Raw genomic sequence first — 25,481 nt, forward strand, 5'->3', positions numbered from 1 at the left:
GGGGTGCTCCATTTTCTGGGAAAGCGGGAAGACGCAAAAGGCTGCGAGCCAAGGCCAGATTGATCGCGGATATTGTTCTGCGAGTATGCAAAATTATAATTAATCCAGAGTGGATGTGTAATTCATTGGGGTAGATTTTTATGCGCGAATTGCAGTGCGCGCTGTAGCCCAGCTAAAAAGAGAAAGACGGATGGAGAGAGAGAGAGCGAGCGAGCGCGCACTACATTGTAGGAGGGGAGGGTCGAAAACTGGAGCTCTACAGATCTGGAGTGAAGAGAGAGAGAGAGAGTTGGTGCTTACTAGAGTGGAGTGGAGCGGCACAGCTCTGAAATTGAGCCCAAAATCAGCTAGTTCCCTGAGGGAGGAAGGGACCGGGGACTTGTGAGGTGCAAGAGGAAGGTGCTTCGGAGTCGCGAGAGCTCGGCCAGCCGCTCGAAATCCAGTTTTGGCGTCGATTCGGAGGCGGAAAATGTGCGGGTCGCGCAGCGAGCAGGAAAAGAAGGTGGCGGTTCCACGGGCGGCTCGGCGGGTGCTTGCAGAGTGAGAGCGGTCCCCGAAAGCAGTAGGTGATGAGTTGTCCAGCAAAATGTGAGGCCGCCGCGATTGAGGAAAATAATGCCACTCTGACGACCGCCAGCAGGCCAGCTCGCGATCGCCGCCGTTGCATCGCCGCCGCCACCGCCGCCGCCGCCGCTCCGGCCGAGCAGAGTGCACACCAAAATGGAGGAAGCGGAACACCACTCGCCACCAACCTTCAAACATTTCTGTGCGCTGTTTCTACTTAACTCTTGGGCACCGGACGATGTCACCTAATTTTCGGCGGCAGCTCGCACACGAAACGACGCCCTCAGCGGAAAAGCGCATCTTTCCGGGAGACCAACGCCTAAGCGGCCGCCACCTTTGAAAACAGACACTCGCTCGCTCCGGCTCCTTCGCGCACCTGCCGCCCCTGAGTGAGACCCAAGACCGCCTCAGGGTTGGGCCTGGTGCTGTTTTTGTGGACCACTGGCGAAACTGTCTTTTTCTCTGCCCGATTATATCGCTTTCGCCGACTCGCACACACATACACACACTCACTCACACACACACCACACACACACACACACTCTCTCACACACACACACACACACACACACATACGCATACACACACACACACACACACACACGCAGTGCGCCGATTTGGATGCAGCAGCGGCGGCGGACCGTCGGCCGAACCTGAGTTGCGAACTCGAAAAACTCTTTTGATGATCGATCGGTTTTGATTCGAGTAATCAGGCCCACTCGACGAGATACAGTTGACCCAAAAGGAAATGCTGGAATCTGTAATGTAACATGGCTAATACTAATTGTTCGAGTGAGTCAAGTCCACAAAATGCAAACGGCCACGTTTTCACCAAAAAGACTTTTCACAAGCCTACTTATTGCCATCACTGCACTGACATGCTATGGGGCCTCATCCAGCAGGGATACATCTGCGAAGGTAGGGTAAACACGCACACGGCCCTTTTAGCGCGCGGCGCGAGGGGCGTGGTGCCCCGGACGCTGCGATTTCGGCCGCCGGCCCCGATACCCCCCGCCGCTGCCGCGGGACCCACGGGGCCCGGCCCGCGCCCACCGCCGCCAAATGGAAAACGAATGCTCGCGCAAAAGTAGACACGATCCAGATTGCACAAGGACCAATTGTTGATTATTGATTTTCGCGCGCGGCTCTGGTGTTGCAGATGTTCGAGCATTCGAGCCATTTTCCGGCCTTGCTTTGCCACGATCCCGTATTTGCTGCGTAAGCTAGAATTTTTGGTCGGATTGCCATCGAGCCAAATTAATCTTTGATGCCTCCGGAAAAGACCCGAAAGCAAACACACGAGCAAAGTCAATCGCTTGATTTGATAAATTTTACAAATATATTGCGTGCCTGGTCGCGGACAAAGCTGCACTCAAAGTCCTAGTGACCTATTTTAACATTTTCATTTCGAGTTACTATTTTCTCTCTCGGTATTGATTTTATCAAAAGAGCTCTTTGATACGCTCCTCCCTTTAGCGGCAAAACGGATCAATTCACTGATTCCGTGGATATTCGAATGCAAAACTGCCGTCCGCACTCAACTCTATAACCTCCGCGATCGGCCAAAATTTCATTTTCCAACAAATTGCCATAAATATTATTGAATTTGCCCTTTTAAAAAAAATAATAATAATTCAAATCGGTGCGTGATGCAAAAATGCAATCGGGAACGCGAGAAGGGAACGACGAGTTTTGAGTAGGCAGGCATTTGTTGCCTCATATGCCAGAGAGAAATTCGTGACGTCACCTCGGTGCTTCATCCCACCCCGCAACCACCCCCTTCTTGCACCCGTGGCCTCTCGATCAATGTTCCTCGTGCTTGGCTGCCTGCCCCGCTCTGTCCCACGTTTAGCAGCGCGCACTCTGCGTCTGCTGCTGGCTAATGTTACATTGTACACTCGCCCGTTCTCTCTCTCTCTCTCTCTCTCTCTCTCTCTCTCTCTCTCTCGCGCCAAGGCCTCGGCTCACCGATGCAATAGACGACGGCTCTCGGGGCCTCCTCCTCGTGCTCTCGCGCGCGCTGCACATCGTGTTCCCCATCCAGAATAGCAAATACACTCTCTCGCGCGCGCTGTACACCATTAAGGTGACCGATTTACGTCACAATCATCCTTGCACGGATTTACATCGTGTTTGTGTTGCTACTCAAAAATAAGACACACTCCCGCGCGCAGCCTTGCGCTCCCTCCCGCCGGCATCCGGCCTTGCTCAGCATTTTAATACAGATTAACTGCCGAACGCACATTTTTTCCCTCCGACTAATAGCCGCAGAGTATTTTCGGAGATGAGAGGGACAGAGTTATGAAGCAGCGCCACTGCTGCCGGGCCAATTGAAAACAGATTTCGGACAGGCCGCAACCCGGCGTGTGCCGCTGATTTGCCATTTAACAGCGGAAATTCGACAACTTGCACAACTAACTGCCAAGACCCGTTTCTACTGCTCAATAAAAAGCTGCATTTGTCACTTGAACTGTTGAGGAAAACATTGTTATTTTATTATTATCAAAGGATCAGCATTTACTTACCATGCAAATTAACTAATTTGGCTGCAATAACACTTACTAGATAAGAGTTGTGGACTAAATTATAAGCGCCACACCTTTTTAACTAAAAATAGCCCAGGTTAGTTAGAGTGGCGCTGTGAATCCGTGAAATTACGTTTCCTGCAGCTGCTCTGCGTATTTTTATTTATTTAAAACCATGAAACGCACGTGTCATATTTATGTCGCGACTCGAGTTTCGTTGTTTGAGCTAGATAGAATACCATTCATTACAGCAACATAATCTCTTGGCTTGGAATTTTAGAATTTCATTCAGAAAATGCGACAGCAAAATTGTTCAAGTTATTCAAACCACTTCATATCAAGAAATACATTTTTTCTAGAGTTGTGAGAAATAAATAAAATTATCTGTGCCCCTTTTACTTAAACTTATTTATTTGTGTGTTATGCGCTGATTTTGCAACAGTACTTATCACATATGATCAGCAGTCATCCAACTGTTATTTTTATGAAAAATATTAATTTGCTGTCCAGAGTTTATAATTTTAAAGCGGCAAAAAAGATGACACAATGCCCATATTTTAAAGCTACGTACTTGCGCTTTTGATTTTGGCGCCAGTTCATTGTTCAGAGTCAAATCGGTCTAGGCGATTGCAACAATAATTTAAAAAAAAATGAAAAGGAGTGGTTTGAAGAACCTCGAATAATATTCCCTTGAATTAGCACTGCAATTTTATTTTTGTCAGTGATAATCGATTCCTGAGGGTTGAATTAGGTCAAGCATTTCGATACGGCAGGCCGAAAAATCATTAGTTTGGCGTTATTTGGTCTGAACGTAGCAAAAGTGCCAGAAGAACGCCGGAAACCAATCAGAGCGCAGGAGACTAAGATCGAGACGGCAGCGCCACAGTGAGTCAAATGACACGGCAGATCTTTTTTCGCTTCTGCTGGCTGTCGCTATGGCGCTGCCATCGTTTCGTCAAAATACCAATTAGAGAGAATGAGTGAACTAGCCTGCGTTCTTGTTCACACCAAATACCGGCAAAGTAACGGGTTTACGTTTTTGAACGATTATCGACCCGTCATGTTAAATTATCGACGGAGAGATTCGGCTGTTAAACCTAATTCAACCCTCAAGAATCGATTTGCTCCATAGTATTTAATTCTCCTCTACCATGAATATTTACTTTGATCTTTGATCATATATACATATAATAATCATTAGAGCTTTCTAATACAATTTAAATTTTAATTTGAAATAAAACCATTTTATCATCCTTTTTATTTAGTCAATACCAACAAATTTACATAAATAATTGCGCTGTTTTTTCGAAATAACTTTTGTATATAAAACTATTTTAGTGAGTGGCTGATTCATTGTGTAGTGAATAATAAATAATAATAAATGAATAATTTCATTTATACGCCGATACAGTTCTGCTATAAATACATGCGAATAATTATAAATAACAAAAAAAACTAATGACAATCATGTTTTTCACTTGGAATGAAAAAATACGTATATATTTCTCGATCAATAGCCGCTTCTTTAAAAATGGAAAAAATGTCTCATTAAAAACTTTTTCAGAACATTTTAAATTAAAACTTTCCACTGTTCAGAGGGGCTTTTAAACCAAACATTCGAAAGTTAACTATTAATCTTTCACTGCAAGCATCATTGTTTTATATTACTAAAATAAATTGATTTGTAATATTCACCGCCAAACGGTACACTTCTCAAAATTGTAATAGCTTTTTTCCATAGATTTCCTGCGTCTGTTTAAAAAATGAACCAAAAATATATCAAAAAATGTGTCCCGTCTCTTAAAACAAATTATTTGTCTTTGCCTATTTTGTCCTATTTATTGCAATAAAGTGCAAGCAACACTTCCTAAAATAAACGTGAAATCGAGCCGCTGGACGCAACAGCTGCACCGCAAACGCGTTCGCCACCTCTGAACGGTGTCAAACAAACAGGGAAAGAAATGCAGAGCCCGATGAGAAAGAGACAAATGGATATTTTTCAAATGACAGATTATTTTCTGGAACGTTACAATGACCCCATAATACGAGAGCGCGCAGCTTCATGGTTCACACACACACACACACACACACATGCACACACACTCACTCACACATACACACACAAAGTGTATCTCCCTATGTGGTACTATAGACGGAAAAGGCAGGCATAGCTACTGCTCTGGTAAAGCAAGGAACACACACATATAACCCTGGTCCTCTGGCCCCGATCAATACTTTATAGCAGGCTGCCTTTGCTCTCTCTCTCTCTCTCTCTCTCTCTCTCTCTCTCTCTCTCTCGCTCTCTCTCTCTCTCTCACTCTGCCCCTCTCTCCTTTCCCACCCTTTCCATACATCCCAAGTCAATGATGCGCTCGCGCTGTGATCGTGTTCGCCATTCTGGTGTGTAGAGTCGCCCAGTGATGCTTAATTTTAACATATCCCCTGCCTCTCTCTCGCTCTCTCTCTCTCTCTCTCTCTCTCTCTCTCTCTCTCTCTCTCTCTCTCTCTCTCTCTCTCGCATTTTTGATTGCAAAAACCCATTCGCGTTTCAATGTTTCCTACTTCAGAATTCATGGCACCGCACCGCCTCTCTCTTTACTCGGAAAACATGCCCTAATTCTTTCACGCTGCGACATATAAATAATGTTATTCGATTAAAAACATAACACCGATAATCAAAATGCAATCAAAGGAATACGTCATTTGACGAAGGAGAAAAATTGCAAATCGAATAGTGGTCACTCCCATAATTATGAGAATGTCAATGTGCAATCCGACCTGTAATGCACCCGTGTCCTACTTATGATGCATCAAAGAACAGAACAAAAGACGAAAAAGTCTTTTTGTCTGCCGCATACATGCAGACGGACAAGAAAGAAAGAAAAAAATCCTTTCCGCAAATTAATAATTTCCCGATTCGACTTTTGTGCCGACCAAAAATTGATTATTTCTTTTCTTTGCTGTTACAGCTTGCAACTTTGTTGTTCACGATCGCTGCCTTAAAACAGTGGTCAGCCCGTGCTCCAGCATCGCTGCTTCTATCATCAAGGTGAGTTTTTTTTGTGGTTGTTCTGTTTGTCGTGAGCACCGCCTCACCCCTGTGTCCAATTTGCAGAACCCTGTGGCGCATTGTTGGTCGGAACAGGTGCATCACAAGCGCAAGTTCTGCAATGTGTGCCGCAAGAGACTCGAGGATTCGCTTTCCCTGCACTGCGAGAGTGAGTATTTGAAACGCCTGCTGCTTTCGCATGTAGGCAACCGGTTCGACACAGCCGTCGTGCCGGTTGCACAATCTTTAAGTGGTTTTTAGAGGTCTCAGCCGCGAGATTTAAGGCGGCGGCTGGCGCGGCTGACAATGTTATAAACGTGAAGTTTGATAGTGCTGAAACGGAAAACATTTTATAATTTTAATTTTTGACCCTTTTTCACCTGCGGCTGGCTGAGACCTCTAATATTTTCCTGTTTTGTGCCAAAATTGGAATTAACGCTCACTCTTTTCACAGTCTGCGAGTACTTTGTTCACGCGGAGTGTCAAGACTTCGCGACAGCCGACTGCAAGCAAAATGCGACCTACTTGCCAGGGGTGTCGCTGGTGGACGTGCGCCACCTGCACCACTGGCGGGAAGGCAACCTGCCGAGCAACGCCAAGTGCGCTCTGTGCAAGAAGACCTGCTGGAGCGCCGAGTGTCTGGCGGGGATGCGCTGCGAGTGGTGTGGAATGACGGTGAGTGGTGCGATCGAGGGCGAAAACGAGCAGGCGGCTAAATGTCTGGTGTGTTGCAGTGCCATGCGTTGTGCCACAGGAATGTTCCTCCGGATTGCAACTTCGGCGTGCTGCAGCCCATCTACCTGCCGCCGCACGCGGTCAGCATTCCGCGCACCGAGGTGCCCATGGAAGCCATCATCGGGGTGCAGGTGCGGCGCAAGGAGACGCTGTCGCGTAAGTCTTGATCAATTATATTCAGAGCGAATTTCATTTGTACAGCACCACACTCTTCTCATCTGATCATCTACTGTGTGACATCTTCTGTAGCGTTTCTCGGTCTGTTCTATCTATCTTTCGCACCGACTTCTCGTATAGTAGCTGGCGTTTCACTCTCTATCTGCATGTAACATTTGAACGCCATAAAATCCGAGCTAAACAAACAGTAAAACTCCTTGTATGCGAGCTCCCTGCCTAAAATCCAAAGACTGGTAGTGAGTTGCTGACCAAGACTAAATCCTGAAAACTCAAACTTCTAGACACAAATCGTATAAGGAATGTAATTTTGCCTGCCGAAAACGGATCGATAACGAAAAGGCATCCCACCAACCCTCCTAAAACGATGCTTCTTCGTTAGTCTTCTTCAGTCCGTTTCTTGAGAAATCCAAAATTACATCATTCATTCAATCTGGCTGAAATTTTCAGGATTCGTTCTTGGTAGCACTCTCGCATTTAGGATTTTGGGTAAGGAGCTCAGGAACGCAGCTACGATAGGCGAGTACCAAAAGTGAAAAACCGGTCTTTTGTCGCTCATTTTAGCTCGAAGCATATCAGAGGAATTCAGCTCCGGAGACACGAGATACCGCGAGGAGGATTCTGCCGGCGTGCCGATCAGTGGCGGAAATTCCTCTGGGGGCAGCGGCGGCAGCGGCTCGGGCGGCAGCAGCTCGTCGGCCAGCCAGAAGATGGTCAAGGAGAAGGATGAGAAGGACGAAGGTGAGACAAACGGGCCGCGTGCTTTTGCCCAGATGCAAATATAACGCTGCTGCACAATGCTAAACTGAGCAACCGTTAAACCGCGACTGGCTTTAAACGAAAGTCTGAAAGTCGAGCTGGCGGACACACACGACATACTAAACAAGAGGCCGAGTAATAATTACACTAATATGTTGCAGAGGTGATAAAGGTTTACGACGGAAACAACTCGATGCGCCGACGCTTGTTTCGCGTAATTTCTGTATCTCGATCAGCCAGTTGTGCCCAAGTGTTGGCAGCTGCGCTCAGAGCCTTTCATCTCCTCCGAGACCCATGTATGACGATCCTTAAGTATTCCACTGCACTGATCTCGCGCTGTCCTACATTCCCGATATGCATTTGCCAAAGTAGAATAAAAATGATAAAAATAAAAAAAATACTGCCCCGAGACATTACTTTGACCCGCCGCTGCAGATCCCAACAATGGACTCCAATTTTCTTTAAATAAGCATGCCCTCGTTCTGACTCATCCCGTCTCCGTCGCTTTAAATTACCAAATCGTTAACGGCCGGATGAATTTGCAGCTCATTTCTTTATGACTGATGCGTACGCTACTGATGAGGTGGAGCTTTGCGATCCGCACCCGGTTCAAGCCCTTCACAGAAAAGAGGGAAAGAGGCCTGCCGTTTTCTTGAGAGGGAGGTCTGTGCTGCGATCCCCCCCGAAACGAGCCAATTATTAATTGAAACTTTCGCGCGCGCGTGTGTGTGTGTGCAGAGATCGCGAGGAGGGCGAGGTTCGCATTTACCCTGGAAGACTGCAAGACGTCCAACAGCAGTGGTGCACGGTCAAGATCAACTGCGACACCACTGTGGCCGAGCTGACGAAAATGGCCATGGACGCGTTTGGGCTCGGAGACGCCAACAGTGAAGACTTCAGGATGAGCGAAGTTTTGTTGGACCGCGGAGGTAAGCCGGAGCCGTGGAGGATGGAAACGGCGGATTCACGCGTCGCGTTTCAGTTTCAGAGCGGGTGCTGGACGAGGACCAAAGACCTTGGCTGATCCTGCGTCAGCTGGGCAAGGACTCCATCAGGCAAATGGAGCTGATGCGCTTCTACCTGCAGCTCAGACAAGATCCACACGGTCCCAATTTGGCACTCTTTGTGGGAAACCTGCCGCCTAACTTATCTCAGCGCAACTACGAAAACGTCCTTACAGACTTTTTAGGCAAAGGTGTGCTATTGTTTTTGTGTTTGTTATTTCGCCGTTCCACTCACCATCCGTTTGCGTTCGCAGAAAACAAGTTCAACAGCATAGGACCAATTTATTACGAGTATGGATCAATGGTGATAACTTACGAGGATGCCAACAAGGCAGTGCGCGCTTTGTACATCTTAAGAGAGTCAGTGTTTGAGGATAAACACCTCCTAGGTGAGGCCATTCGGCAATTAATTTATATTTATCCAATAATTTGCTCGTGCCCGCAGTCATGTTGCTTCCAAATATCGAACCCTCCATGGTACCTGCCGGAGTTACTCCTCTTCTAGTTTTTGTTAACGTCAAATCAGGAGGCTGCCAAGGCTTGGAACTGATCACCAGTTTTAGAAAGCTTTTGAACCCGTACCAGGTGTTTGACCTGGACAATGGTGGCCCTCTTCCAGGGTAAACGAAAAATGGAGAGAGGGCGAACCATGCGAATACAATTTTGTGAATTTCAGGCTGTACGTGTTCCGGCATATCAAAGACTACCGAATCCTGGTTTGCGGCGGCGACGGCACCATCGGGTGGGTGTTGCAGTGCCTGGACAACGTCGGCCAGGACTCGCAGTGTTCGTCGCCCGCGTGCGCGATAGTACCCTTGGGCACAGGTAAAGCGCGACCCCGCAGTGTAGCGGTTTAGTCTAACCCGTTTGTGCCGGCCGCAGGCAACGACTTGGCCAGAGTTTTACGTTGGGGACCCGGACTAGCAGGAGGGGAAGACCCGATGAACTTGCTGCGAGATGTTATCGACGCCGAGGAGATCCGACTGGACAGGTGGACGGTGGTGTTCCATCCGGAGGACAAGGCGGACGATAGCAAGCTGCAACAGATCGCTAACTCAACAGGTTCGTGGGCTCGCGGGTTCAGGGTGCAATAAATTCGACTTCAGCATGATCATGCGTTATTTGATTGGCTTCCAATTGCGGATTTTTAGAAACGAGAGCGCTATTTTCTCTCTTTTCCTCTATCATGCAGCTTTTCAAATTAATAAAAACAATTAGACACCCGCTTCACCTTTTCTCGCTCCGATTTTCCTAATCTCATGAGAGCATGAAATCGCAAAAACATTTCTCACAAAAAGGCGCTTAGTTTCTACCAAAAACTTTTCAAAATTATATAGAAACATTTTGAAAACGCGTCTCCGATTAGAAACTAAGTGTAAATACGAGAGCACAAAAATGCTTTCATATCGACATTACAAATTGAGACGAAAAAAAATCCTTGATGCATGCTGAAATACTATTAGCTCTCCTTTTTGCTAGCCTTGATATTTTACCTGCCTGCTTTCTTTTTACCTTTGTCCTAGCAGCAGCCGCCGCCAAGGTGTCACAGACGCCATTTACGTTGAGTCAACGATTTCTTACAGCCGGCTCAACCAGCGAGGATAACACTCAAATTTTCGTCATGAACAATTACTTTGGTATTGGCATTGACGCCGACTTGTGTTTGGATTTCCATAACGCAAGAGAGGAAAATCCCAACAAGTTCAACAGCAGGTCTAGATTTTCTTATCCCCTGGCCATGGCCGTTTGCTCACTTTTTATCACTCTCAGATTGCACAACAAAGGGGTCTACGTGAAAATGGGTCTGCGCAAAATGGTCGGCAGAAAAATGTGCAAGGAACTGCATAAAGAAATACGCTTAGAGGTCGACGGGAAGTTAGTGGAGCTGCCTCAGGTGGAGGGAATCATAATTCTGAACATTTTAAGGCAAGATGCACTTTTATCACCTCGAACTGTCTCGATGTGTCGCATTTCAGCTGGGGCTCTGGAGCTAATCCTTGGGGTCCTGAGAAGGAGGACCAATTTTCAAAGCCTAATCACTGGGACGGAATGCTGGAAGTGGTTGGTGTCACGGGTGTCGTCCACCTGGGTCAAATCCAATCAGGCTTTCGATCGGCCCTCAGGATCGCACAGGTACTGGTAATAGTAATCTATGGCACTTGTTAGCTGATCTCGGCCGTGCTCAGGGTGGACACATCAAAATTCATTTGCATTCGGACATTCCTGTCCAAGTGGATGGCGAGCCGTGGATCCAGAGTCCAGGCGACGTGGTCGTGCTCAAGTCAGCACTCAAGGTAGGTTTCGTCTCGAGTGCAAATTTTGTACATTACTTTTACTACTTTCTCAAGTCACTGACTGACTGACTAACTCGGGAATGAGTGTTAAGACGATCTCAAGAATCTTGTATTATAGTTCCTTGGCTATACCTTTGAATTTTCTAGCACGGTATCAATATACTTCTATTGCGAATCTCAGCTTTTCAACTACTTTTTTGATCACTTTACATGCTATCAAATTCTCACAAACTTGTGTTCTCTTTCTCTCTCTCTCCATCTCATGATTTCAAGGCATAATAAATTTTTCGACCTGTTTTTTAAAGGCTACCATGCTGAAGAAAACCAAAGTCAAACGCAGAAACACTGAACCCTCAATCGCCCCTCTTCCTGCCAACATAGCTGCCAGTCCTGCCAATGACTGATCCATGTATTCGTTCTCCCAAGAACACAATTTCTTTTCCTCTTACTGTTCATTGATTTGAACTCCTCTTCATTCTTTCTCGCCTTGTGCATCGAGTTTTGCCTCTTTTTTCACTAGATGTGCACTGCATTTGCGTCCCTTGTTCACTTGAATGCGTATTATACATATAATATTTCCCTTTGAGAGTCTCATCAACTTGCACTCACCCTTGGATCTAGAAGTCACCCCCCGCCCCCACTGTCCCCCCATTTGCAATCTTGCGTTGAAAGCTGCAGCTGCTCAGCGCACACATTGCGATGTGTTTGATTACCTGCAAAATGTGCGTGTCTCTGAAACAAACTCACACTCTAATCATCACAAATAAAACCGGAATGCGCGTAGCCAAAATAAGGATTATTTTCGACCCACCTGACCGTGTGTACTAATCATCTCTCAGCATCTTATTTTGGCTCTGATATATAGTTCCACCGATCTAACACACTTAACTTAAATCAAACGATTGAATTATTTGACACATGTATGTGACATTATGAACCAAGATAGTAATCACTGCTGTTATTTGTCTTTCTCACCCACAACCTTACGTTTTCGTTTTCACATCGCTTTGGTTAACTGTGTTATAACATGTTACTCGTTCCGACGACCGAAACTACCGTATTTTTTATGATTTTTGGTTCTTTTTCGACCTTATTTTGCGCCCTGGAACCCTTCTATCCTGCCTTATATTGTCGATCCTCTGTCCGCACCCTATCAAATGCTAGGCCACGATGCTCAAGAAGACCAAGGGCAAGATCAAGCGGCGCAACACCGAGCCCTCCATGCTGGTCTCGGCGCCCTACACCGTGCACAAGCCGGGCGCGTCGCCGGTGCAGGCCAGTCCGCACGCCACCGGCGGCACCCTGTCGCAGGCCACCCTCTTCGAGGACGACAGCAGCCTGAACAACACGAACTTCTGAGACGACTGTCGCATGTGATGAATGCAACACGAATGATGAGCAAATTGAATGAAAAGTGGTGATGAAACGACGAAGCTGACTTAAAAAGCGCGGCCAAGAGCAGTTATTTTTATTTGTATGCGAGTGACCGGACCCGACGAGAAAGAAACGAACGTGAGACGGATTTTTTCAGTGGATCGCAAAGATTTGATTGTCGTAGTAAGCAGCAGAAATTATATTCCCCCCAGGATTATTTATCGGAATCCAAGCGAATTGCCAAACACACAGACACACGCGCGAGAAATTGTTCTAAGGCATTATCGAAAAGCTTATTATTGTAAAAGTGTGCCAAATATGAAGATTAACCGTTGAGCAAAGAACCTTACACACAACAAACACGCAAACACACACAAAAAAACACACACTCTTTACTCAATACAAAAGAAAATGTTTATCGAGCGAAATGAATATTTATTTTGTTAAAAATAACCGAGGTGATTGCTTTTTCATAGTCTAATGGGAAAAAACGTAAAACAAGGTTGTGACTCTGTTTACCTTAAATTATATAACCCCCCGCCAGAGAGTAAAAATTCGTGAATGGCAAAGAATATTAATTAATGTCTATCCGCATAGAAATATAAAAGTTATTGTTAACGCGCGCTAACAAGAAGAAAGAAAGAAAGAAAGAAAGAAAGTAACAATAATACGGATATCTTGTGAACAAAAGAAAAACCCAATTTGAAACGAGCGCGAGGCTTTAGTCCCGAAGGTGGAGCAGAGTCAGCTTAAAGGACGTAAACATTATTTGAATCATTGTTACATAGAGCAATTCCTTTAAATGTTAGAGTTGAAATTGATCATTGTTCGAGCAGTGATTGAACACCAGCCATGTTACAATATCGCAAAGAAGAGATATTATTACTTACTTAATTAATTAAAAAGATATACATACATCCACGAGGATTAAATGAATGAAAACGAGAGTATTGACCCAGTTGGCGGGCAAAATATGTACTGTTCGAAACGAGAAAGAAAAACACAAACACACACACAAACACACACGACACTACATCGCAGCATTCTATATTCTTACGCCGCAGCGGCTTAATCTTACTAAGTCAGTGCATTAAATGATTTTAAATGTCGTCTGATTGTTATCTAACTGTGCTTTACGATGATTTTCAAAACTCGTGGTGCATGGAAACACTGCAACAATTCAAAAAGTCGAACGCACACGCAACAAAAACAACAACAACAAAAACTAACACGATGTGTGCGGCTGTTTCCCTTCGAGTCCACCTTATAGCGCGTCCCGAAAAATTGGCTCAGTGTGGAAAAAACGTTTTCAAATTTTTTGACGGACGGCCGACGAGACGGACGAGAAGCGGGCGAAACGGTGCGCACAAAAACAAACCAAGATAGAGAATTGATCTCTCGCCATCCTGAACAGATCAATCAAAAATTTTGCAGGGAGATTCGCATTCGGTTGGTAGTGCCTTTAATTTTATTGTGTTCCATTTGTCGATCGTTCATTTGCTCGTCGACTGTTCCGCTCCCTGTGAAATCTGCTGTTTATTCGTTTGGCCGACGCCGACGCGGTGGTCGGCGCCGAGCGCGTTCTTTCCAACGAATTATAAGAAACGGTTCCCGCCATTTACTTTGTACTGCATTTATTACGATTTCATTCAGTGGATCGAACTAGCGTTTAATTTCAACGGGGAACCAGAAAAAAATGAAAAAAAAAACGATAAAAAGCACGAAAATCAAATAAAAATGTCAAAACGCTTGGTTGAGAAAATCGATTCAGCTCGGGTCGAAATTTTGCGTTTCTGCGCGGACCGGCGGTTGTTCCTCGGAGGGCCGGCCGTGGCCGCGTCCGCGGGCACGGTCCGCCGACACGTCGCAGGAAGTTCGCGCCGGCCCGGCGGATAGCTAAGAACGTGTTTGCAACGCATGTATATGTATAAACTGTGGTTTCCAAAAGACCCGGCTGATGACAAAGTGGCTAAACCTTGAAGGTCACAGACCCTGTGGCGTGAAAGTAAGGTTTGCCGTTTCCCAAAGGCCATGTTACGTAAGGGGCTCAGTGTCTGAATTCCTCGCACAGGGGTGTCCGACGCGGGGTGGGTCGGCGTCGGCCGCACGGCGCGGCGCCGCCGCGCCACTCCGGCACGGTTTCCATCCAGTGCTCAAGTGGGACAAGAGGGATTTCGACAAAATACGTACTTTGGCCTTTGAGAACACAAGCCGCCGGTTCGGAGCGCCGAGTGGAGGGCGCGGCCCGACCACGTTGACGGCGGGACGCGCCCCCGACGGGCCCGGACGCGTGTTCGGCGGCGACATTGGCTGAGATACAAAAAAAATCAAATGTTGCTAATAAATCATTATATTATAAGTAGATCATGCAAAACATTCTAGGAACATAGTATCTCAATTATGAAATGTATATCTGCTGTTATCCTCCTCACCACATAGATACTGAAAACAAACAAACAAACCAACCAACCAACCAACCAACAAACAACAAATCTATATTTCTCCTCCTCCTCCACCTCCTCCTCCTCCACCTCCTCCTCCTCCGAAGAAAAGAAGCAAAAGATTTAAGACCACGTTGTGACACTCACAAACACACACTCTCTCTAGCCAAAGTGTTTTATCAAAATCTTCCCCCTTAACGATTTACCAAATATATTTGACGAATATCAGAAAAACACACGCCGTTTGTAAAACTTCATTCAAACACTTGAAAGCATCAAATCATGCGCACTCTTTGCTTTGAAAACATATTTTGTATTATTTTGAGGACAAAAACCCGACAAGCTTACTTAGCAATAAAAAGATCTCTCTTGAAACATTTCAATGTGTTTAAATGTATACATGTTCTAAAACTATGTATATCTATATATAAATTTAAATTTGTTGCTATACAAAAGCAGCAAAATACAATAAAAAACAAATAAAAAATAAAAAATGTTCATTAAAATGGTTTCTCATTTTCTCCTGTTTATTCCAAGCGCGAGAAAAATATTTTGTCGGCTTCCCTTGTAAGAAGAAAGCTGAAACCCGCGATTATAAATAATTTCCCCCAGGCCAAGTTTCACCAAATATCTGAGCGTGGCGAATAACAACCTGCCTTCTTAATTAATTAAAACTTCAAAGAGCTGCGGCTTGTTTTTAAATTTTTTCAAAATTAGAGCAGTAATTTTAAAATCTGAAGGCTCGGTCAGCTTTAAGGAGTGCGAAATGCGCTGACGAGTTGATTCTTTGACGAGCTGAGACTGAGAAAGGAGCCGACACCTGGCCACTTTTGCACAGGCTGGTGGTGGCGTTGGCGGTGGCGGCGGCGGCGGCGGGTGCACCACCCCGGCGCGTGCCCACTGGCGTCGGGGCTGCAGGGAGGAGCACGTATCGAGCGGGGCGAAGCGAAATTCGGCCCGTGTGTCGTCGTAAGTGTGCGTCAGCGGCGCTGCTGGGTTCGATCGCTGGCTTGATTCCACTTGTGCCCCACAGTAAATACGCGCGCGGCCAGCAGCGGAGGCGGCTCGACGGTAGGCAACCAGCAGAACTAACTCGCTCCAGTCAGTCAGTCGATATCGCGGTACCACCATGTTGGCGTCGATATTGTTTTCCTAAATTCGTCGCCTGCCTGTTTGTTTCGCACTGCCAATCGACTCTCGCTCGGCTGAATCAGGCCAAGGACTCGAACTCGCGCCTCCTCGTCGACTAACCTAAGGTGAGTGGCCGAAATCCGGGCGCCCGCGGCCTCCCGTCGGCCTCCAGAAGTATTGACCCCTTTTCCCTTTTGTCTTCCGTATATGTATACGTGCTGTTCAACTTTTCGGGCTCGTTGATAAAAAGGGAGCGTGTATTCCCGAATTTTCTTTGCGTGCGGTGAGAGAAAAGCACAGTATAGTACACGTTGTTGAAAATGGAATGATAAAAACAATTTTAAAAGGAAGCAGAGCTAAAGGAAGTGGTGTGTCTTGATAACGCGAGTAGCAAAATAAGCGCAGTCGGACCAACTCGCAGCGCCCGTAATTATTATCGCGCTGCAAGCGGCCGAGCCGATTGATTTGCCTTACAACTGGAAGGGTGAAAGAGGCGCACACAGCACTCTGTTGATCATCAAACCACCCTATTGAAAGGAAAAATGGGCGACGGCGAAGTTGATTACAGAGGGAAATCCAATAACCGTAAGTGACTCCGGCAGATCGCGAACGCGTCAATCCGCCACTGCTGACTCGATTTTTCAACGCGACATTTTTATACCGTCTAATTTTCATATCGACTCTTTTAATTTTGTGTAAAACTCCACTGCTGCTATAGAGCATTTGATGACACAAATTTAGAATTAAAGCAACAAAATTTTACCTCGAACCAATTATTAAATCTAGTTACATTTATTAATAGTCTAAAAATCAGATTTGACGATTTGCAATAAATCTGAAATTATTACTCTTCCTCACCTGGCTGTCTTCCATTCTTGCCAAAGCGGCAAGTCTTATCTGAACTTATCAACATACTCATTAAACGCGGGCCGGATGTGTGGCAGTCATATGCTCATATAGCGGCACAACAGCAATGCCCCGACCGGCACTAAAGGACACTTTTATCGCTCACCTCGTGATACAACCCATATCAATTTAAATGTCGTGCGCGGACAGTTGTTTTGCTGAGAAATGATTTTTTTAAAAAAACAAAAATCCCTTTCTAGCGTTCGACAACGGAAGTGGCGATTACGATTTTGTGATTGACCGCGAAAAACGGGTCACGCGGATGATATCGATCAACGAGTTTCCACCAATCAATCCCTACAAGCCCGTGCCAGCGCTAATCGAGGAGCCCGAGCCCCTGCCGAGGCCCCCTGCTCGACTCGGTGCCCCCAAAGAGCCCCAAGTGGACGCTCCGACCGTTACGGCCCGATCGCCCGCACTCAGGAGAAAGGATAAGGAGCCCAGACCGGTTCCGCGCAATTCCGTCGAAGAAAAAGAGGATCAGCCCTCCAACAAAGGGAAACAGGACCTTCAAGAAGGAAATTTTGAAAAAGTGAAAGCAAAAAGGCCGGAACAGCCGCTGAAAACAGCAGAGGAGTCCCGGACTAGAACGGACAGAATGGATTTGCCACGCAGGCCACGAAATCCAAAGTACACTCGCACCTTCCCTCTTCCGGTAAATATTTGCCCGACGGATTGCTGGAGACAAACACGCCTGGCGAAAACCGTCGTCTGCTTTATTCCTAACAAAACGTGATCGCTTCTAACAAACAGCCTAGACGCAAGGTAATCCCTCAGTCTTATCGAAAATATTACAACGGTTATCCTTCCTGTGCCGAGGGAATCGAGCTGACAAAATTTTAGCTGCTGGAGCGTCTTAAAATTTAATGGCCCTTCCAGACTCTTCTAAAACTTCCGCAGCTCTTAATGGGTCCTCCAAGGCTAGCAAAAAAAAGGCAATTCGGTGCTCATGGCAAAGTGCCTTTTATTAGGTCCCAAAAGCATGCTGATGAGGGCGCGGTATCAATTTTAAAATTACAAGTTTCAAACAATTTCATTTGAAGGGGAAAACGATTTATGCAAAATCACGCAAAAGACTTTTCTCGTTATCCCTCTCGTCGAGGAAAATGCACGTGCGAGGCAATGTCGTGAGCGAGGGAAACATGCAAAATGCTATATTGTTTAATGTTGAAATTATTATCAGCAGAGGACAATTACGGCGCGAGTCACGTCGAACAAGAGTAAAAGGAGTAAAAGCGACTTTTCGCCCCCCGTCGAGGAGTTTTGTTGGCACATAGCGCACAACAGTGTTCTCCTTGTGATACTAATTACGCTCGGCCTGGAGCCGCAGCCTTTTCCCGAAATGAGGTCAGCGCCGAGAAGAAAAAGGGTAAATAAGTGGCTGAAGCGCGCCTCCGCGATTACTATGCAGTAGAGATGCCGTCGGCGTGTTGCGAGTTTGCGGATTCAGACTTCGGACGGTCGGCTTTTGAGATTCAGATTGAAACTTTGGCCCGGCTAGTCAGATTAAAAGTTGCGTCGCGAGGGTGCTTCATGCCAAAGTGACACGATTATAACTTTTTTCATAAAAACTTGTGCGCACACGCCCACGCCCTTTTACATTCACCGAGAGCAAAAAATTTGAATGAAACTGAGCCTAATTTGCAAATCAAATTTCAAGCTTCAACCTTGAACTTACAGGTTGTCTTATCCGTTTGCCGACAAATAGAATTGATTTTGATGAATAAATATGAATACAATCCAAATTGTAGGCAGGACAAAAGTGGGGCAGAATTCTTGAGATCGAATAGCGTCGGAAACACGGTTTGTTGGTTTGCTGGCGGTGCTGTGCATGTTAACAAAGGAATTTGAGTAAACAGACAAACAGAGCTACAGGCGGCAGAATATTATTCAGCGGCCACTCGAATTCCAATTTCACGTGGCAGTAGAAGCGGAATGAAATTCGCGAGCACTCGAGCGCTGCCAGCCTTTAATGATGCGCGATGATTTCGGCTCTGGTTTTAGTAGTGGGCGCTGCTAATTCAAGGGCCATTCACGACGGGGCGATTCCAGCCCCGGCCGGGCAGCGGCCTTTTTCGGCATTCACTCGCACCTATCTGGGGCTGCAATCGCGATTGATGAATCACAAAAGGCAAACGTGACCCCGTGTGTATTATGCTGAAAAAGTAAGAGCAGCACAGATATAGCAAACTCGGTTGGTCGGAGAAATCAATAAAATTTACTCACAACTCCAGCAGAGGCCCTCTCGGTTGCATTTTCACCACCGGCAGACGATTCTCGCACGGATTTTGGGCCAAAAGTGTCGATTCGCCGGGTTCCTTGCCGGAACATTCCGCATTCTGACGCAAGGTAATTTTCGTGTTTCCGAGTCGAGTCGGCGATCGGTCGAATCGGCTCGCGTTTGCCATTATTCGGTGGTTTGCTTGCGGTCAGGCCAGCTCATTCCATGAATGAACATGCCGCTTGTACGCAGATCCTTCCTGCGGTGACGTCAGACGTCATAATGGATTGATTCGTTTCGACTCGGCATAATTTCACAAGGGCTCTTTTGTTTTCTTGCGAATCAGGCTTTTGCTGCGTATGTGCACTTCACAGCTGCTCTCTATGGACTTTCATCAATAATTGGAGCGCTGAGCCAGCAAACGAGTCTGGCTCTAAATAATATTTCTCTCGCCACAAAGCATCAGGCTTGTGTTTGAATATTTGATGCTGGAATTCATTAAGCAGTCCGCTTACCTTTTGCTTAATCCCTGTTCTTTCTTGGCTTTTCACTTTGCCCACTGATGCATATTTCAGTGCGAGACTCACTCTGCGGACGGATAAAACAAAAACAAAACAAACTTGTCCATTTAATCCCGCCCTGGCTCATCTGTGCGCTTTAAAAATGCATTTTATTTCAGCCCCCGAGTTTGCTTGCCGCTTTATTGATTTGGCTGTGTGATTCTTTGACAGATGGCTGGACAAGATCCAAAATGGCAGAAGGATGCTGCGGACCAAAACTTTGACTACATGTTCAAACTCCTCATCATCGGCAACTCGAGCGTGGGAAAAACGTCCTTTCTGTTCCGGTACGCGGATGACTCGTTCACGTCTGCCTTCGTCTCCACCGTTGGCATTGACTTCAAAGTGAAGACTGTCTTCCGGCACGACAAGAGGGTCAAGCTGCAGATTTGGGTAAGCTTCCCACGAGACGCCACAGGTCTGGATTGTGGGCCGTTAAAACCACTTTAAAGTGGATCGATACTGGGCGTCAACTGAAAATTAATTGAATTGTTGAATGCAATAAGCAGTTGGTCGATAAAAAATGTTTTCTAATCAAAAAGAACCATGCTACAGTAAAAATTCAAATTTCCTCCAACATTTCCAGCGCTTGACCACATTTTCTTGGCAGATTTCGATTCCTCTCATCGAAATCTGTCCAACAGCGTATGAAGCCTTTTAGGGAAACTCTTTGTTGTGAAATAAAATCAGATTTCAAGTTAGGAGACAGTCCTCACTATTTGCATCCAACTTTTTCATAAATTTTGGTCAATTTTGGCTTCAACTGAATCCTAAGGCATTGGCAAAAAGGATTTTCCATGATTCTTCAACATCAATCCTCTTTAATTGATCTCCAAATGAATTAGCCAAAATTCAATTATATTACCCCCCTCCCTCTAAGCGCCCTTTGAGAGCAAAACTCATTGGAGGTGATAATGTGCGGCGTGCAACCAAACTTATCTATGTAATGAGTTGGTTCAGCGCCATTGAAAAATAGACCTGATAGTGCGGAGTACACGCGAAATTAATTGCACGGCTCGTTTTTGCTTTTATCAGGATACAGCAGGCCAGGAGCGCTATCGCACGATTACGACAGCCTACTACAGAGGTGCCATGGGTTTCATCCTCATGTACGACATCACTAACGAAGAGTCGTTTAACAGCGTACAGGACTGGTAATAAATTGGCCGACGAAACAATTTGTGTGTCGATAACGAGCCCCGATGAATTCGCAGGGTGACGCAAATCAAGACATATTCCTGGGACAACGCTCAAGTAATTTTAGTGGGGAACAAGTGCGACATGGAGGACGAAAGGGTAATCTCGTACGAGCGGGGTAAACAGCTGGCCGAGCAGCTCGGCATCGAGTTCTTCGAGACCTCGGCAAAAGAGAACATCAATGTCAAGGTAACCAACGAAATTGGATCCCTCCCATTGTGTACCAAGGATTTAACAAACTCCTCGAGATGGGAAAGTATGCAACTGGCTTTGCTTTCCACTCGAGCGGGTTGCATAACATAAAAGATTGCTTTAATGATCGGCATGCTCTGCTGACTGAACCAGTTTCGCGGGCGTTCGAGCCACACGTGTTCTCAATCAACAACTTTTGATGGGGACTGAGCTAATTTAGGCTTGTCTAATTTTTGTATTAATGTTTATGGCTTAATTATCAAAAATACATCAGTCAAAATTTTGAACAAAAATGTCGTTGGTCAAATGACTCGATATGCTTGAATAGCTCATCGAGCAGGGTTTTTTTTTGCTCTTTTTATCCCTGTCCGAGGACCGGAGGACCGGGAAGGGCGCGCACTGCACTAGCACGAATGCTGAAACCCGGGTCCCAATAACACCGCGAACGGATAACATGGGCGCACCAGGCCGCACAGGGACCCAGCCCACTCAAGGGCCACTTGCCTCCGCACCGAGGACTTTTTTTAAACGCTAGAAATTTGTCCCGTGAAGCCAAATCACGCATGCTGGAAAGGTGCAAACCAGCAAGTAGCGAGTCGGCGCCGATGCGCCTCCCAGCCCGTTGAGCAATTCGAGCAATTCGAGTCACTAAACTAACCACTTTTTGCCATTTCTGACATTGGGTAGCCAGTATTAGATCTCCGAACTGCTCAAATACCTCTCATTGCTTTGACACTCCTGAGAGTGCCTTAACAATGCGAGCCAACGGGCTGGTTTACGCACCTTTTCCATAGTGGCTTTTGGATCGAATCGGGATGTGGAGGGTCAAAATAAAAAAGAATTAGTTTGAAAATTGAATTCACGTGTACTAAGTGGATTTTTGTTGTTTCAGGCCGTGTTCGAGCGCCTCGTCGACATAATCTGTGACAAGATGTCAGAAAGTTTAGACACAGACCCCAACCTAATGAATGCTTCGAAGGGCACCAGACTCACGGAAACCAATCAAACCGGGCCTCAGAGTCCCAACTGTAACTGCTAACTGTAAATAAACCAATCAGTATGCTTAATATATCCATTCCGAGCGGAGAACAAGAGATTCTAGAGCCATCATTTTGCGTTGTTGTATTTACGTCACGAAGACATACATTTATAGTTTTCTCTCATCCATTTCTTTGTTACTGGATTGCTGAAATTGTTGTTTGAGGGAAAAGTCCAAAATTGCTGCCAAACTCGTTACTTGGATTGATTTGAATTTGCATATCAGATGACACACACTTGCGAGAGATGTGTTTTTCTATCAATTAGATGCAATCGGGATGAATCCATATATTTGCGACCAAAATTTATCGCATCGTGGGTAAATGTAAACGGGCGAAAGCTTTGTGCAGTTCTGACCTACAAAGCGGTTTCGTTTTGATGCAACTCTAGCAATTCGGATGATCGCGGTAATTTATTTTAATCTGCTCCACAAACGCGTGGGAATCAATGTTAGAAAATAATTGTGCGAGGAGGAAGTGTGAATCTAGTCACGTGTCACTCTCATGCAGGGTGTTTCTTTACTTGTTGTTACAGAGTTTGTTAGTGCGAGCACTGCTATATATTTACGTAAACGATCTAAAGTGGCAAACAGGTGAACATGTAAGTGTTATTGTGTCTTTTATTTTTGATTGCGCGATTCGGCACCAACCCGTTTTTCGTGAAATATAAATTTTAAGAGTTACTCGATTCGCTCTACGTAAGCATAGTATTATGCTTACGAGGGAGACGGAACAAACAGCGCCATGTGACCAAAGCATTGTAATTAGCACTAATGTTAAGAGCGAGTTCCACTACCAGAGCACCACAATTGGTGATAGACCAACACATGAGGGGCAAAGAGCATGTGTGTCTGAAACAATATTCTGTTATTTCGCCTCCTTGGAGCACAAAACATTTTGGTTCGTTTCCATAACCGAAATGCAATCCTCATAATATGTATGCCCTATCCAATTGCTTGTACATACAATATTAAATAACTCTTGGAAAGCGTGTAATCCAAATCGACCCGGCGCGTGTACTGCTGTACAAAAATTCGCTTTCTTCTTCGCCGTGGTGACGAGAAAATCCGTTTGTCTATTTTGTCCGCATTTCTTTCGGATTTTTTTATTTTCTCACTCGGAAAAATCTAACTTATGGTGTCTGTTTGATGTAAAACTGGATTAACACACACACACGTAAATAAACGATGCTGTTGCCTCTACGTAAAGAAAAATAGATGCGTCTGTCTGTACTGTCTGATGATTTAGAAGCAAACTGCAGAGAGTATAAAAGCATGATATATTTCAATTCAGTCAATTCGAAGGCACAAAGAAAACATGAATATGAGGTCCAAATGCCTTATCGATCTTGTCTCCACTAACTCTCGTGACATTAGCGGAAAATACCGAAAATATCTGTGTATAACTTTATCCCAATTCCAATGATTACATAACCGCAAAATAAAAAAAATCTTAACGCGAGTGAGCCCAAAAGATATTTGATGTTTGAACGGTAAAATTGCAGTGCAATTGCTGATTTTGGTTCTTTTTCATCTCTTCTCAGGTTAATCGAGCCTATCACTTGCTAATTGTTGAAAACTATTATACTGTTAAACGCATTCACATGAAAAGTAATAACAATATCCGTTGTTGTTGTTTTTTTCTGGGTGTTTTGCCGTGTGCCAGAGTCGCGGAAGCCGGTCTGCTCGGGTTGTGTCCTTTGGAATGTGATTTCCTCTTCGCGGTTGAAATTCCAAAATAACAAAATCCATCCATCTGCTGATCTATCTGTTTTGCGAAAGGCTTCTTACTCTAAGAGCTCAATAAGAACGATTCAATAATTGCTGTTGCGTGTCAAATAATTAAGGGTGTTTAAATGTATCGCATTTTCAGCCCCCCAAAGAACAAAAAGACTTAGCCCCTCTTATTTATTTCCATTACGCTGGGCCTAAAGTGCGAAGACACAACCCTCAGACGTGGCCGTGTATCATTCTATAATGTAAAAATAAATTCGCCTATGATTTCAAGAACGTTGATATCGACTTTTGAACAAGAAGTGAGATTTGCAATTTATTATACGATAACACTCTTCTGCTATCACAAAAGTTGTTGTTACTTTATGAGGCGAGGTGTATATCAAATATTTATAATAATTGTGAAAAATATTAATTTTTTGAATAGAAGTAAATGTGCACAAGCAGCGTAAACACGGATGTCTAATTTTGCACGTGAGACGACAGATAATTTCATTCCGTTGATTGTAAAAAGTTTTTTTTTAAAAATGAGATTTTTTATGTGTCCACCAATCCACAATCTCATTTCATTGGGAAAACCGAGAAAAAAGCCCGGGTCCTTTAAAAAAGTAATTAACGCAGTACATCACTAATAATTACGTGAGTACTTAGTTCTGCAACTAGACTCACGATTTTCAGGAAGAGTCTCTGAGGTTCCATCTCCTGATTCCGGTCAATACAGAACCACACAGAGGACACGAAATTAATTATATCACTCCTGTGATGTTTTGTACGGACTAAGGGAGAAAGGAGAGCATTTCCAATTAATAGAGTTCATGCACATTCCACGATCGCAGCGCGGGAAACGTTTCCGCGAAATTGGCGCTTAGGGAACGTGACCCGTGACCTCGGAGACTTGCATCTTTTCACAGCGCATTCTAGATCGCGGTTAAAAAATCGTCACCTAGACTCGAAATTATGTAATTCAAACTTGTAAAGAGAAAGTTGAGAACGTGTAAGTGTAAAAAATTGCAAGCAGTATATTGTTGTAAGCGAACCTATATACATACGATTAAATATTATGATAAAATAAACCAACTGCAAAATCACAAAATTACTTGCGAATGTTTTATTTCTATTATAAACAAAATAACACGCCGCTTTTGAAATGCATTTTGCATTTGTGTTGATCAGTCACTTAGAATTTAAAGTAGCGAGGCTTACAGGCCAACAATTCAGAGCATTTTGCATTGTTGACTATAGTAATTAAACTCTAAAATCAGGATGAAGGAACAGTTATGGCAGACTCACACTTTTCGCCCAACACTCACACTTCTAGCTAGGATAGGACATTACATTGATTCTTCCCTTCAGAGAGCGAGAAGTGTGAGTTCCCCATAAATTTTTTATTTTGCCAAATTTCTCGAGAAATAAATTGATTTTTCGCTTGATTTTGATCCCTCTCGTCGCGATCTATCAAATGGTTTGCGAATTTTGAATAAAAACTCACTAAATTTAGAAATAAATCATGATTTTACAATTAGGAGACAGTAATAAAATTCCCCGCTTTTAAGCCGATTTTTCAAGAGTTTAAACGACAATTTAG

The 25,481-nt window shown here is 44.9% G+C and overlaps 2 protein-coding genes across 10 annotated transcripts; both read left to right on the forward strand.

The window, feature by feature from the left end:
• Positions 1 to 220: 220 nt before the first annotated feature.
• On the forward strand, positions 221 to 15,425 carry LOC135948112 (diacylglycerol kinase theta). Of its 7 annotated transcripts, none has more exons than XM_065497194.1 (20): positions 221 to 1,482; positions 6,059 to 6,138; positions 6,205 to 6,307; positions 6,593 to 6,813; positions 6,873 to 7,029; positions 7,498 to 7,536; positions 7,612 to 7,788; positions 7,968 to 8,102; positions 8,352 to 8,469; positions 8,545 to 8,735; positions 8,789 to 9,001; positions 9,065 to 9,199; positions 9,256 to 9,430; positions 9,487 to 9,635; positions 9,693 to 9,872; positions 10,394 to 10,523; positions 10,581 to 10,736; positions 10,787 to 10,943; positions 10,997 to 11,104; positions 12,269 to 15,425. In XM_065497194.1, exons 1-20 carry the CDS (start codon positions 1,335 to 1,337, stop codon positions 12,461 to 12,463), a joined length of 2,967 nt encoding a protein of 988 aa, XP_065353266.1. In that variant the 5' UTR covers positions 221 to 1,334; the 3' UTR covers positions 12,464 to 15,425. The 7 variants fall into 7 exon arrangements, with proteins under 7 accessions (XP_065353266.1, XP_065353267.1, XP_065353269.1 ...); XM_065497195.1 differs by having other exon boundaries at positions 10,337 to 10,523; positions 11,410 to 12,412; XM_065497197.1 differs by having other exon boundaries at positions 11,410 to 12,412.
• A 451-nt stretch (positions 15,426 to 15,876) lies between these two features.
• Positions 15,877 to 24,992, forward strand: Rab3 (RAS oncogene family member Rab3). Of its 3 annotated transcripts, XM_065475927.1 has the most exons (6): positions 16,484 to 16,635; positions 17,157 to 17,611; positions 19,909 to 20,130; positions 20,773 to 20,891; positions 20,952 to 21,123; positions 22,019 to 24,992. In XM_065475927.1, exons 1-6 carry the CDS (start codon positions 16,593 to 16,595, stop codon positions 22,163 to 22,165), a joined length of 1,158 nt encoding a protein of 385 aa, XP_065331999.1. In that variant the 5' UTR covers positions 16,484 to 16,592; the 3' UTR covers positions 22,166 to 24,992. The 3 variants fall into 3 exon arrangements, with proteins under 3 accessions (XP_065332007.1, XP_065331999.1, XP_065332015.1); XM_065475935.1 differs by lacking the exons at positions 16,484 to 16,635; positions 17,157 to 17,611 and adding an exon at positions 15,877 to 16,175; XM_065475943.1 differs by lacking the exons at positions 16,484 to 16,635; positions 17,157 to 17,611 and adding an exon at positions 19,167 to 19,305.
• Positions 24,993 to 25,481: the final 489 nt, after the last annotated feature.

This window comes from Cloeon dipterum, chromosome 1, assembly GCF_949628265.1.
Source record: "Cloeon dipterum chromosome 1, ieCloDipt1.1, whole genome shotgun sequence".
NCBI lineage: Eukaryota > Metazoa > Arthropoda > Insecta > Ephemeroptera > Baetidae > Cloeon > Cloeon dipterum.

Coding starts and splice junctions, on each gene's coding strand:
- LOC135948112 (XM_065497191.1), top strand. CDS start 1,335: ATGGCTAATACTAATTGTTCGAGTGAGTCAAGTCCACAAAATGCAAAC. Junction 6,139..6,204: donor TCGCTGCTTCTATCATCAAG/GTGAGTTTTTTT, acceptor TCCAATTTGCAG/AACCCTGTGGCGCATTGTTG. Junction 7,789..7,967: donor GAAGGATGAGAAGGACGAAG/GTGAGACAAACG, acceptor AATATGTTGCAG/AGGTGATAAAGGTTTACGAC.
- Rab3 (XM_065475927.1), top strand. CDS start 16,593: ATGGGCGACGGCGAAGTTGATTACAGAGGGAAATCCAATAACC. Junction 17,612..19,908: donor CTCGCACCTTCCCTCTTCCG/GTAAATATTTGC, acceptor ATTCTTTGACAG/ATGGCTGGACAAGATCCAAA. Junction 20,892..20,951: donor TTTAACAGCGTACAGGACTG/GTAATAAATTGG, acceptor ATGAATTCGCAG/GGTGACGCAAATCAAGACAT.